This window comes from Pelodiscus sinensis, chromosome 5 (genome assembly GCF_052426305.1).
Source record: "Pelodiscus sinensis isolate ZL-2025 chromosome 5, ASM5242630v1, whole genome shotgun sequence".
Classification (NCBI taxonomy): Eukaryota; Metazoa; Chordata; order Testudines; family Trionychidae; genus Pelodiscus; species Pelodiscus sinensis.
Window position 1 is genome coordinate 112,508,689 of NC_143056.1, and position 13,870 is coordinate 112,522,558.

General features: G+C 40.3%; 1 protein-coding gene across 2 annotated transcripts in view; it reads right to left on the reverse strand.

The window, feature by feature from the left end:
• The window catches only part of PIK3C2A (phosphatidylinositol-4-phosphate 3-kinase catalytic subunit type 2 alpha), a 113,361-nt gene that overhangs the window by 66,072 nt on the left and 33,419 nt on the right, over positions 1-13,870 (reverse strand). For both annotated transcript variants that reach the window (XM_075928066.2, XM_075928065.2), the window contains exons 3-8: positions 12,770-12,870; positions 11,051-11,208; positions 9,336-9,456; positions 7,187-7,298; positions 4,538-4,617; positions 4,355-4,418 (exon numbers count right to left, since the gene is read on the reverse strand). In XM_075928066.2, the coding sequence (XP_075784181.1) occupies positions 4,355-4,418; positions 4,538-4,617; positions 7,187-7,298; positions 9,336-9,456; positions 11,051-11,208; positions 12,770-12,870 (636 nt within the window). The remainder of the gene's footprint in view (positions 1-4,354; positions 4,419-4,537; positions 4,618-7,186; positions 7,299-9,335; positions 9,457-11,050; positions 11,209-12,769; positions 12,871-13,870) is intronic.

A 13,870-nucleotide genomic window follows, 5' to 3' on the forward strand; every position in this document is an offset into this window, starting at 1 on the left:
ACCTAGGCTGGAGTGCGGTGGCCATGGGGAGAAGAGGGCTTGCTCAGGGCATTGTTTGCTGCTTCGGAAGAGGTCAGGGGGTACAGAACTACCTTCCAGCCCCTCTGCTGCCTTTGCCTGGAGTCTCATCCCCACTTCCTCCAGCCCACTGCTCTCCACCCTGGTGTGCAGCCTCAGCCCTGCAAGCCTCTGCACTCCTGGCTGTTCGCCTCCTTCTGACTCATGGTGCCCCCAACGGGTGGGTTAAAGACAGCGCTGAAGTCATGCCCAGCAGCCAGCACTGTCGCCACTGGGCCCCTGCTAGAGGGTGAGTGCTGCCTGGGCTGTGGCTCCAGGGCTGGGTGATGGCAGCTGAGGGGAGAGGAAAATGCGTGGAAGGTCCCCCTACCCCAAAGCCACGTTAGCCGCTGGACACCTGGGTCCCTGGCAGGAAGGTGTGAAAGTTCTCCTCAGCTGGGGGCGTGCGGAAGCCCATGTGTCCCCCCAGACCCCACCCCTTATTAACTTGCTCCTTGGCTGCCAGCTGCTGTACAGTCCTTGACCAAGTGCAGGGAGCTTTGTTCCTCTGAGCACTCCATCAACAGACCGAGGCAGCTGATTAATACAGCATTACACAGTCGAGTTGTACATGCAAGTAAGACTATTATTGACTTTAAAAAGTATCAATGGCACACAGACCCATAAATAGAAGTGAATAAGTTACATCTTGCTGACCCCTGCTCTAGAATGAACTGAGGATGATGGTGACCTTGAAGACGAAGAAACATCCCAAGGGGTCCAAGAAGCACTACATCCACTGAAGCTCCACTGCTATAGCACATCTGGTGAAGATGCTCTATGACAATGGGAGAGAGCTCTCCCACGGATCTAATCAGTCCAGCTCTGCAAGAGGTGGAAGCTGTGTCGGCGTTAAAATGTCTCCCACTGACATAGCATTGATACGGACAGTGCTTAAGTTTCTGTCATTTCCAACGCTCATTACAATCTTTGTACCTGGATAGGGAAGGACAGGCAGAATATCACTGAGCAAGAACATGAGGCCCCTTCCACACTGACAGAAGGGAGGAGCCACCCCAATGGAGCCATCGCATATTCTGACTCATCTGAAGCCCAGTACAGGTGCTGCATTGGAACCAACTATGGCACAGCAGATACTATGTGGAGTACCACCTGCATCAGAGGCAACATGTAACGCCAGAACACGTAGCACCAGAAAGGCTTGTACAGGCAGTCCCCGGGTTACATGGATCCGACTTACATCGAATCCCTACTGGCAAACGGGGTCAGGCAACCCCGCACTAGCTGCTTCCCCCCAGCAGACCAGGGAGACGCCAAGTGGCTTTTCTCAGCAGACACCTCAGCTTGAGAATAAAGGACTGAGGGAAGTGAGGTGTGGGAGAATAAAACTGAGCTCTGGAGAAACGTTTGGCTAGAGTTTCCCCTACAATATGTACCAGTTCCGACTTACATACAAATTCAACTTAAGAACAAACCTACAGTCCCTATCTTGTACGTAACCCGGGGACTGCCTGTACTGTATCTGCCTCATACTGGGCCTGCAGAAGCTAAAACTGCCTTCAAAGCCAAAGAGGGAACTGGCAACAACCACCGATTCCTCAGTGTTCATACAGATACCAGATCTAGAAACACCAGACTAGCTGAGCAGTCTGGTATCTAATCTGGAACAAAGAGTCAGATTTAATCTGCTACTGTTTGAAAAGCCTAATGGTGGGAAAGGGGGGGGGGGGGGGGGGGGTCAATATGATTGGTGTCTAAACTGATGTTGGTACCAGACTTAAAGGTTTGAAACTTGCGTAAACTTACTAAAGCAAAGTTTGACTTTGAAGCCAATCTACAGCTAAGAGTACTACTTTAAAAAGGGTACTATTTAAAAAATATCAAGCGAAAATTCGAACTAAAATTTGAGGTGAGATACCACATGGGATTCTCTGACTCAAGCTGCTGGCAATGAAAATGAACTGAGGGCATTGGGGAAGCTCTGTTCTTGAACAGCTATGCTTGAGACTATGTGCGCACCACCCTAGTGGGTACTGTAAAGCAAAATTTTCCAGCTCTGTGTTAGGTATGCATGCACCTGAGTGACATACATATCTGCAACAACCCAAAAATGACAGTTTTAAACACAAAGAGTTCTAGAAATGCTTACAGAAACGGATTTCTTTTATAAAGATTCTCAAATTTTCATTCTTTTTATCCTTAAGGAAATCATGTATAGCTAGGAAATGCTTTTGTTAGTTACTTATAAGCTCAAAGTCATTGTTTATTCCTTAAATATTTAAGAGCACAAACTTGTGAGAGTCATTTACAAATGTTTTGCATCTAAATTCAGAAAGTTAACGTAATAATTTCCTGATACTTTTACGTGAATAGTGAGATATTTTATGTACCAATATGGAATCCACTTACCATGCTATAAATAGATATAAAACAAGCTACTTGAACATAAAAATATTTACATTGGTGATGGAATTAATGATCTGGCAATGCCTAAAGCAATTTGTTCAAACTCAGGAAGACAAAAAGAACCATGCCAAATATTAATACCGTTTAAAGACTCTATGGCAGTATACGCACACTCGGTCCCAAGAAAGAGGTCACCAAGCCATGTGGACTAAGGCTGTTAATCAGTTAGCTTCACCTCACCACTTACTGTTAACCATTGAGAGCTGGAGTGGGCAGGGGGTGTTCCAGCCCAGGTGGAACTGCCCTTGTATGAGGCAGGCCTGGCCCAGGTGTCCCCCAGTTAATCTATTAACCAATTAAACTTAACATTTAACCAGTTAACCAATTAAATGGGATTTTACTTCTCTAATGTGGATACAGCTATTACAGCTCCTTATCTGTCAGTGACTTAAGTCAGTATGTCATCCCAAGGGAGCGCAGCCTAATGGCCAGTACCAAGGGAACCATCGCTACAAAGGTGGCAGCCCTGGTGTGGTGGGGGAGAGGGAGAAGCAATCCATGAGGTTTCTGGGTCCTCAGGCTCCATAGCATAAGCCACTCCCAGGGCTCTGCTAGCCCAGAAGACATGTTCCAGTTTCCTAGGTCTCTAGCTCCTGCTGTCAGGATTTGTGGTTAGTTTACCTGTGGAGCTCCTGCCACAGGTCCTCCCTCTCCATTCTTCAGCCCAGAATCAACTGAGTAGCTCCCTTTTATACAAGCTGCCCAGTAGGGCTGGGGGGGATGGGACTTTCTCCACTCACAGTGTATTAACCCCCTTCTGGACCAATGTGGCATATGCACACCCTGTCAGATTCTTAAAAACTGAGAGAACTAAAAGGATTTCAAAATGATGAAAATAGCAAAACTAAGTACAGCCTGTGGTTTTCTGTCAAATATAAAAGTAATATAACGAAGTTGAATAACTGCAGCCCTATTGCTTACACATTCCTGGATTTCATATTCTGAGCTGAAGATGCTACCAATGTTCTTACATATAACCCCACTGATTTCTTTACCGGCTCAATTATATTTGGATCCAGTCATGCTCCTGAAAAAGGTACTGCCACCCATAGTAAGGTTATGAAAGCCAAAAATTTGGATACTAGATCTTGATACTCTTCTTAGCTTCCTCTTGTTCACCTCATCTCACTCAAGTGAGCAAACTAAAGCAGCAACAAGACAGCTAAAACACAACCACACTGCATCAAGAAACAATATTCCAGTATAGCACTGCAACAATATCACTGAGAATTCAACATTAGCGATGAGCATATGTAAAAGCACTAGCAATAGATTAGAGTTACAACACTAAAATCATTAAGGTGATAGAGTAAGCACTATGGTAGATTAAGATTCTAACAAAGTTTCCTGTTAAGCAAAAGATTGTTTAGACTACGCATTCCTGGAGAAATACAAGCTAATCTTAGTAAACAAAAAGAAACTGTAGGATTTGAGTACAAAATTCTCAATTTTGATTAAGTTTCCTGTTTAAAGACTGCTACCTACAGAGAGTTTATAAGAAAAACATGACTCTTATACAAAAGAGTAATTCCTGAACTTATTCCTTTAGGATATACATTTTAGCATTTTCGAGGATAAAGTTAACTGGCACGCAATATCTCATTTACCTGTACAGTTAGATGATCCAAATATTTTAATTGTATCTGATGGGGAAGAAAGATAGAAAGATCTCTGAAACCCTAGAACTAGGGATCTGGTTTTAACAGGGAGAACTAAAAGATTCTCTTAGTTCTTACTTTTTGAAATGTCATTATTAGTGTTTTTGTAACTCTCAATAAAATAAGCTCAGTTCAGATGCACATGGAGACTACAAGGTCATTCTTAGAGCTGTACTAAATCTTGCTTAAGATGAAGATTAAAAAAATCTTACCTCATTTTTAAGAATCATGTCAGTGTGCATATGGTAAGATTTTAGGAGCTCCTCAACAGAATGCCTGGAATACAGGATTAATTACTGTACACGAGTGACGTTCATACTATACCACCTTCTCATTAAAGGCAAATACAGCAGATGAGCACTTGATCACAAAGGATGTAAATTACATATGGTTACCTTGAAATAATTTCTCTGAAAGGGTTTTCTATTTTGTGGAGGTGTTTTGTTAAATTTGTAGGAGTCCTATCATCTTCTTCCTAGTAATGAGAAAAACATGAGTAATTTCAATCAACTCCCCACTATCCTCCTTGATTCCTTTTACTGTAAAGCAACTCTCTGGCCTTATAACAGGAAACTAAGTTTCTCTTTGAACTAATGAGAGACTAATGGGGGGGAGGGGAAGGAGGGAGGAAAGGAGATAGTATCTGACATAAAAAAACACTTCTCTCAAATTATAAATGTTAACAAATTTTAGATACAGTATTTTGTTAAAAAAAAAAACAGGGCCCGAGATACTAAAAAATGGATACCTAAAGTTATGTTGCTAAATCCATATTTAAGCTAAGGATGAATACGTGCAGTCGAGTGAGCGGAGAACTCGACTACTCATTCCCCCCCTTGCTGCCTCTGTATGAGAGGCAGCAATGGCGGGGAGGGGACAGAAGTCGATGCTGTGAGGAGCTGGCTTAAAAGCTGGTTTCCCCTAGCACCATCTCTACCAAAGGTGGGGGAGAGGAAGAGAGAGGGGAATAGGAGAGGCTGTTCCAGCAGAAGCCCCTACCTGCAAACTGAGACCGAGCAGTGCTGGCTTGTGCTGGTCTGGGACCATTGCACGTCTACATTTTAAATGTAGTAAGAGCCATCTGACTCTTACTACATTTAAAATGCAAAGACGTAGCAGTCCCACAGCTGGTGTGAGCCGGGACTGCTCAGTCCAGCTCGAGCTAGGACTGCTCAGTCCTGGCTCACGCCAGCTCTGGGAGTCACCTGCACTGCAGCAGAGTCTCTACATTTAAAATGCAGAGCCATAATGCAGGTGGCTCCCGGAGCTGGAGCAAGCCAGGACTGAGCTGTCCCCACTCACACCAGCTTCAAATCACTGCATCTCTGCCATTTTAAATGCAGTAAGAGTCAGACTCTTATGACATTTAATACGTAAAGCTGCAGTGGTCCAGAGCCAGCATGAGCCGGGACTGCTCAGTCCCAGCTCATGCTGGCTTTGGGAGCTATCCCTGCTGTGGTTCTGCAGAGTGGCCCCCTTATTGACTAATCATGTCGATGATAAAAATTGTATCGACTAACAAGTATCCAAATAATCGCTCTTTAAGATCCTTAATTTAAGCCCCTAAGTAAGTGAACCAACGTGCACCTACGTAAGTGAACCACTCAATTCTCACTGATTGCAAAGTGTAGCTCCCACTACACAATATCTTCCATCTGAAGTCCTAAAGCACTCTGAAAACAAACTGAACCTTGACATCTTTTAAAGGAAGGAAACAGATTGACTCCTCTCTGTCTCCATTTTTTGAAGAGTCACACGAGAGCCCAGATCTCTCCTTTGTTGTATGCTTTAGCCAGAAAAGAGTTTTCCTTCTAGAAATATAAGCCAAAAATTGCAAGACATTCTGGAACAGATTTTCCATGAAACAATTGGATTTGAGGCCGTAGAATCTACTTTTCATGAAAGCGAGTTTAGTATTCATTTGTTCATGACCTGTCCAAAGTGGAATCCTACAAGTGGCTGCTGTTTGTGTAATTAGCTAATCTCTGCAATCATTAATCAGCCTAAGTCAATAGTACTGTACTGCTTTCTCGGAAGGAGCGAAGCGTCCCAACTCAGAGGGAAAGATAAGCCCCTTCTCTGCTCCCTTCCACACAAAACATCAATTCCCACCTGAAAAGGTAATTTAAAATGGAACAGTGATCCATATGCATTTTAATTTAGTTCCTTGATTCAGAGGAAAAAATGAGGAAGAATGGCTCTTGCGCAAGATGGGGCTTTTGCGCAAAAAGGAGCCGTCTACTCAGCTCCTTTTTGCACAAAAGCCTCTTGTGCAAAAGCAGCTGCTAATTAATTATGCAAAGGAAGCATGGCAATATTCCACCCCACACTTCATTTGCATAAGCTTTTCCGGAAGAAGGTTAGTGTAGCCCTAGCCACAGTGATGTGCATGAGCAAGCGACATTTAAATGCATGTATCTAATTAACTGTGTATCTGCTGAAATTTTTAGTGGTTACATTGTTACACATGGGGCAGCAGCCATCTCCCCAAGATCCAGTGGATGCTGGGAGCCAGCTCCCGGTGAGCACCAGCTTTAGCCTGCCACCCTGCTCCCAGAGAGCCGCTGAGCACAGGGAACTGGCTTTTAAGCTGACTCACTGCATGTAGCAGGTGATTCACTAGGAGCCAGACCAGGAGATGTGTCTAGCCACTGTAGGTAACCAATAAGCTCATGCATATCAGTTACCTGTTTAAATTACTACACTCTTACATCCCTAGAATAAACTGGTCTGTTACTCATGTGACAAAGTTATAATTCAATCAGTTCGCTAACACTGGCCAACACTTCCATCCCCTTTAATCATGTTAGCAAGCATATAAAGAGCATAAAACCATTACTATATTTTGTGATGCTTTCAAAGTCCAATTTAGAAGTTTAAGGAATTATATTAATTTGTATATCCTTTATGAAGTTTTTATCTATTTGACTGTATATTCCCCCTTGTTTGCCCTGCCAAAACAAAAAGTTACTTTCTCACACTCACACTCACACACCAATATAAAAATCAGGATTATTGTAATTGGGAGTATAATTTATACTTACTGTTCGTGCCAGATCTCTGCATACTACGCTATGGGTCAAGAGCTGCAGTTTAATCTCTGAATCCCATTTTCGACAGTTCTGAATGTATTCATGACTTCCTACACAGTGCTTACTGTTAAATAAATGAATGCTGTAGTTACCTGACATTTCAAAATATGCAATAAATGTTTTTTCAAACAGCACTCAAATATTCAAGATAGCCCAGTCTGGGTCCTCCTCATCCTTTAGAAACACTTTGAAAGTCCAAGATCTAAATTAGACAGTAATGTATTGATTCAGCATTGGTCCTGCAGAATGTGTCAGAATCACTATTCAGAATTTTCAGCCATTAAAGAGGATTAAAACTGGTTCTGCCACAGAAGCAAAGCAGTCTGAAAATTTAACACATTACAGAAACCCAGTAGAATGCATGGTCAATTGCCAATTCCAAATTAAGTATTTAAGAGTCCACCGTAATTCTAGTTTAAAAAAACATTAATTCCTTCTGTGCCTGCAGATTCATTTACCAGATTGCTGAGAGCTGAATAGCAGCTGAAAACTATGCTCTTCTTTCACTGTCGTCAAAGACCAGAGAAGCCTTTTCATTCAATACAGAATTTAAATGAGGGAAAGAGATTTCTAAGAAATTTTTCAAGTCATCTTGGTTCCCTTCACTTTCAAAGATAAGGGATCCCAGCATATGTGCACATGTTAAAACAGAAAACACATCCCCATATAAACAGAAGGGTTTTAAAAAATTCTTATCCAAAAAGAGAAATGGGATACTGCAGATGTGAAGACTCTGAAAGAATTTGCTTAATTTTTTTATCCATAAAGAATTTGAGAACCCCACTCATATCACTCAATGCCAGAGATTCTTTAACCCCCTAGTTTAATTTCCCCCTAGTTTTCTCCTGTGTAATGAGGGTTTTTCCAGCAACAGCCCAAATACTACTCATCTATGATAGATTAGAAAAATACTACATATGTTTTCCAAGTGTGTTCCACCTTATATTTGAAAGAGTATCCAGAAGAAAAAAGGTCAGGATGGGGAGAGAGGAGAGGAAAAACCCATACACCAGACTCAAGAGAGGAGAGAAGGCAATTTAGGAATAGGCCTAAATCCTGTTAAAGGCAGAACAGGAGAGGGGAGGAGACACCAACCAAATTTTCACAAGTGTCAGAAAATATACACAAATGACTAGAATTTACCATCAATAAAGCAAATGTGGCTTGAATTTTGAGAAGCATGCCTCCTAGCCCATAGTGCAATCCCACTCTCTACTTATTTTTAGTAGAAGGGGCTAAACCCCCAAAACAGCTGATGTAACATCACTTCAGTTTCTATACTAAGACCCAGCACATGAAAAGATTTGCAATTCATCAGAGTCTACCATTGTGATCACAGCCTTAGTGGAAACAGGATTACAATGCCATCTTCCAAATCCAGAAGTTAACTATTCCTGAACTTGAAGCAGTATCAGCTTTGGATAATCCCTTATGACAGCCTGTCTCTTAAATCAACACTTCATCCATCAACACCAATATCTAATGAAGAAAGCAAAGAAAATAGGAAGTTCAGATAAGAATGAATCTGTATGAGAAAACTAGCCCTACTGAAGTACAATGTGATTTATATAAAAGTTAAAAAGTGAATTCAGTGCAATGAAAAGCTCTCATACTGAGACCTAAAAATGAACAGGCAAAGATGTACCTAACAGTTTTGAAATGCAGAATGGTGGTACTCAAGCAGCTTTAAATTCTATTCACTATCACGTCCAATTCAGTCTCTCACCCAACAGCTAGTTTAACCAAGCTAGAAGAAGCTCAAAGACTACTGCAACTTTTGCAAGATTACTCTCATGAGGTAAGTGGAATTAACAGAAACAGGAACCCGATCATTGTATGGATTCAATAGAGCACAAATGCCTAATTAATACATGCCAGAAAAGAAAAGCCTGTTTTCAGATTAATGAATCTGCAGAGACATAGGACATATGCACATACTTCTTCCCCACTGCCCCCTACTATAAAGGAAAAAATATAATATTCAAAAAATAATATTCACTAAACTCAATTTTGCAGATTTACTTTTACACATGGAATGGATAGATTTTCTAGTAACCGTGTCCTGACTGACAATTAAACAATAAAAATTAAGTTTGCTTACTTCTGTAGAACTTCTTCTTGACCACAGACTTTCAAGATATAGCTGCTAATGTTCACTTCATTCAAGTCATCATGTACCCAGCAAAGTGCCTGCATTATTATAAGCTCAACAGGAGAGCTCACTGTTAAAAAAAACAAAAACAAAAAAAACCCCCACATCATCTAACAGTAAATATAAATTACTGTACATCTCTACTGACAGTTTTAATTGCTTACTCTACCTAGATTTTTTTTTATATAACAGAAGCAGGCAACATTCTCCTCTATATGTATGTGTGTGTACACACACACACACACACACACACACACACACACACACTGTATTTTATCTGAATGGGTCTGAAAGCACATTAACTACAGAGCTTTCTGTAATGCCCAAAGAAGCAGCAGTTGTGAGTGTTATTCATCGTATGTTGAATAATATCAAAGGCTTCTCTCGGTTCTTCATTTAGCTGCAAAAGCATCGTCTTGTACAGCCATTTATGTTCGCCTAGAGAAACATCATCCTCTTCAACAGCAGTTTCTTGTAAGGTAAGTGTAGTTGGTAAGCTGCAGCATTTCATAGAATAACCTTTTTCTAAGGGATTCTGAATGTACAGTAAGGCTTTGTGCTCTGTATCGTCCTCAGAGGACCACTTTGAATTTGTCTCATATAACGGGGGCATCAATCTCGGTGCCTCTGGCAGAAGATACACAAAATAACGACATAACTGTTTGGAAAGCATAGTACTGGTAGCGTTGTCCCTAACTTCTATCATTTCTTTTACAGAGGCAGTCAAACCACGTGCTTTGACTGCTTCCTGGAACGTGTGGGATACTTGCCCTTAGATAGTTCTCAGCTCTTCATAAGACTGGGCCCCTGCTATCTTTGTCAGTAGCAGCATCAAATGAAGACATTCAGTATCATGAGGAGAGACTGAGTTCAAATGGCATACGACTTATATTATTTGTCAGACTAGATCATCAAGGTGTGTTGGGAGACAACTAGCCCTCAGAGCAAAGAAGATTTTTAGCTGCTCAGATGTCTGAGATTTCCTTCCTTCCACATGCAATTCAGCATCTCCTACTTGTTCAGGTAAGGCAGATAAAAGCAGTTGTCACCTAACTTCTTTACCAAAGATTACTAGTAGGTAGTAGAACCTTTACAGGTGAGTTTTAATAAAGTGCACAGTCTTATCCCTGAAAAGAATATAACCTCTGCCTTGTTCTTCAAGACAGGTTAGAATTGAATTCCCAGAGCAGTATTTATGATTGAATTTTGCCGGTCTGCAAGGGACTTGCTTAATCCCATAATTTTGTGGACATTGTCATTGTGTGCTCCAGAATCTAAGCACTTGATTTAAATCAAACTCTCTACTGCTTATGGTCACAAAAAGTCTGAACAGAATATGAAATGATGCAAGGATCTCTCTGAAGCTGTAGATCATCTTTCAAAGCTGTTTCAGGAATCTGAATATCTTTGTTTCAGTGTTTACAAATATATTCAAATTAAAGCAAAATTTAATTCGCAACTAGGCTGAGAAAGGCTCAAAAGGCAAATTTTCCATGAGAAAGCTGCAACTACCAGAAAAGTAAATGCCTAGAATAAATGAGCCATCTCAATATTTATCATTAGTATTTTCAGAACTCATTCAGAATGCAAAGGGTTATTAATTTTTAACGAGTCAGCCTATTGAACTGCAAATGTGAACTGAACTATGAGATGAAAACACTTACCATCACATGTAAATATTACTGGCTGTTGAAATCCTTCAATTTCTATAGAAACCTTGATACTGGCATTCTCCCCATTTATATTTCTTTGCAGCATCACTGGACTCAGCACAAAGCCTGGATTTGTATCCTGGCTGTTATAGGGAAACTTGGTCCTCAATCTGCAAACAAAGAGGGTTTTCATTTATGCGTTTATTCTATGCTCAAGTCCTTCTTCTGTTTTGCACAGCAATGCAGTTTTGGATCATACCAAAACTCAACAAGCAGCTGAAAATGCTTTTATAGTCTTAAGATGTTGCTACAGAAACATCTGACATCCACTTTCTGCACTCCAAAACTTCCCATACTAAATAGATGAGCAACCAGTTCAAATTTAGAATGTAGGCTGGAGCAAAAGACAACTTTCACATGTTAAGCTCATCTATACATAGCTTGGTATTTTTACAATATTCTGAATTTCCATGTTTAACTTTAAGTTACAATAATCTGAGAGAGTAAGTTATACTGTAGCACCTACATAAGACAACTAATTTTAATTAATTAGTTAAATGCAATATTTTTTGGAATACAAATCTTCAACACACAATACATTATTTAGTCTTTGGAACTCCTGTTTTATCTGATGTGTACTGTTTAAATCCAATTATTTCAAACACTGAAATTTAAATAAATCAGCAATGAAAAGGAGATAAGCTAGGGACAAAATTTAAAATTTTTGCTTACATTATATACACACACACACACACACACGTTGTGTCTTCACTGAGTTTTTTCCATCAGAAAATATGCTAATGAGTCCCTCCTTAGCATATTTTCTACTGGGTGGGGGGAGACTCACAATGAAGACACAGCCATTAAGAATAGAAGAATTATATTGGTCTATAATGGTCCACATAGTTAAGCATCCGGTACCTCCTGACAGCAATTAACATGTGCTTGAAAGAAAAAGAAGATATCCCTTATATGGCAGCATAAAGGAGAGCTCTTAGTAGTTTAAGTTTTTAATCTGACATACAGATGCATATACAATTTTAAATGTAACTAATTCTGAAATGTTTGTATTCCTATCCAATATTCAATTTTGTCTCAGTACCTTGGTGCAGTGAGTTCTACAAGTTAATTGTGAGTTTTCAAAAGTATTTTATTGGTTTCAAAGTTACCTTTTTATTTCATTGGATATACCCCCTTTCTGCATTCTGAGAAAGTGAACAGCAGCCAACTGACAACCTCCCTCATTCATTATTTTTTGTGCATTTTAGATCTTAATTTCATTTCAATTAAATATTCCTAATATTTAAATATTCCTAATATTTTAATATATTTAAATACACAAACAAATCTTACATTGTTATAACATGCTAGGTGCTTTCCAATCTCAAAAGAAAGCTCTCCCTGGTCTGAAGAGTGGTATTCCATGCCTCTAGTTATTTTTATTATTTTTCTCTTGACCTTTTCTATGGTCTGCTTCAGCACTTTTGAGGTGGAACAACAAGAGTGAACAAAGTATTCAAATACTAGCTGGCTAATTGGATGCATTTTCAGACACATATACATCCCTAAAAATAATACAATATATTCAAGATCTTAAGTATAGTTTTAAAGCAAACCGTGACTCTGAGGTAATCCAGTCCACAAAAAACAAAATTACCTTACACATTTTGACTGCCGTATAGCTACAAAATTAATTATCTGAGAGTTAATTTACAATCAGTGACTTCTTACTTTGTAACTGCTTGACAAAAAGCTGCCAGCTCTTGATTCTGCCCTTCAGTATCTTGGAGAAGTACATTGTCTGTTGCCAGGCTAGTGGTCCCATTGTCTTGCTACAATTAAAGAATAAAACAGAACTTTAAACAGGTTGAAAACACACTCCTAAAAACTTTCAAATCACTAGTCAGATCTCAAAAGCAAAGTAATGTTTGACAACTATATTTCAGTTACATGACATGAGAATTTACAGTATTAGTATATATATGTAGTACAAAAATTAATATTTCCGGTTATGATCAAATTGGTTTCAATTACCAGAGCTGAAAAGGAAATACTCATCGAAGCATGGAATCCGGCTTAGACAGCTGTTTATATTCAAGATACGTGACAGCTAACTCTCCAATATAGCACCAAGTTCCCAGATCAAAAGATACTACACAATTATTGCCCGGCTTGTACTTTCTATCCCATTTTATTAAGGAAAGGGATGCCAAGACAGGACAACTTACATCAGGGTACAACTTCCACTTGGTCAGTCAGAGAGGCAAAATGGATATGAGTAAATGGTTGTAACAAGAATGGCAGTTCTCATAAATCAGTAACTTGCAGTACTCTGCATGAGCTTTAATGCAACCCTTGAACCCACAGCAATGATACAGCTGTGACTTGTGACTCCATAATGCAGTCTCTGATGGCAATCATGTTTGGAAAATTCTGATATATTTCCAGCAATTTTTAAATTAAAGTGCTTGATTCAACTGGTCACTTCTAAGATGGGGAGATGAAAGCCTCACTGCAGGCTAGGAATGTCATTGTGTGGACAACTACATGATTAACCAGTAAGCCCAGGCTTATTTTGTTGGCTACACACATTTCCCTCAGCTCCCAACTGTCCCACATTGCTGCCTCACATAAGCAGCAGCACAGCAAGCCTTTTCCGCGGGGGTCCGAACTCCCCACCAATAGAGGCTGCTCCGCAGCAGTAACCTCTGTCTGTGGGGAGTTCAGACCCCCTGCAGACTGAGGCTGCTGCCACCCTGCGCTGCTGCCTCTATATCAGAGGCTACAGCCAGGGCAGCAGGCAGCTAATCTGCACAGGGAGATGGTTTTTTA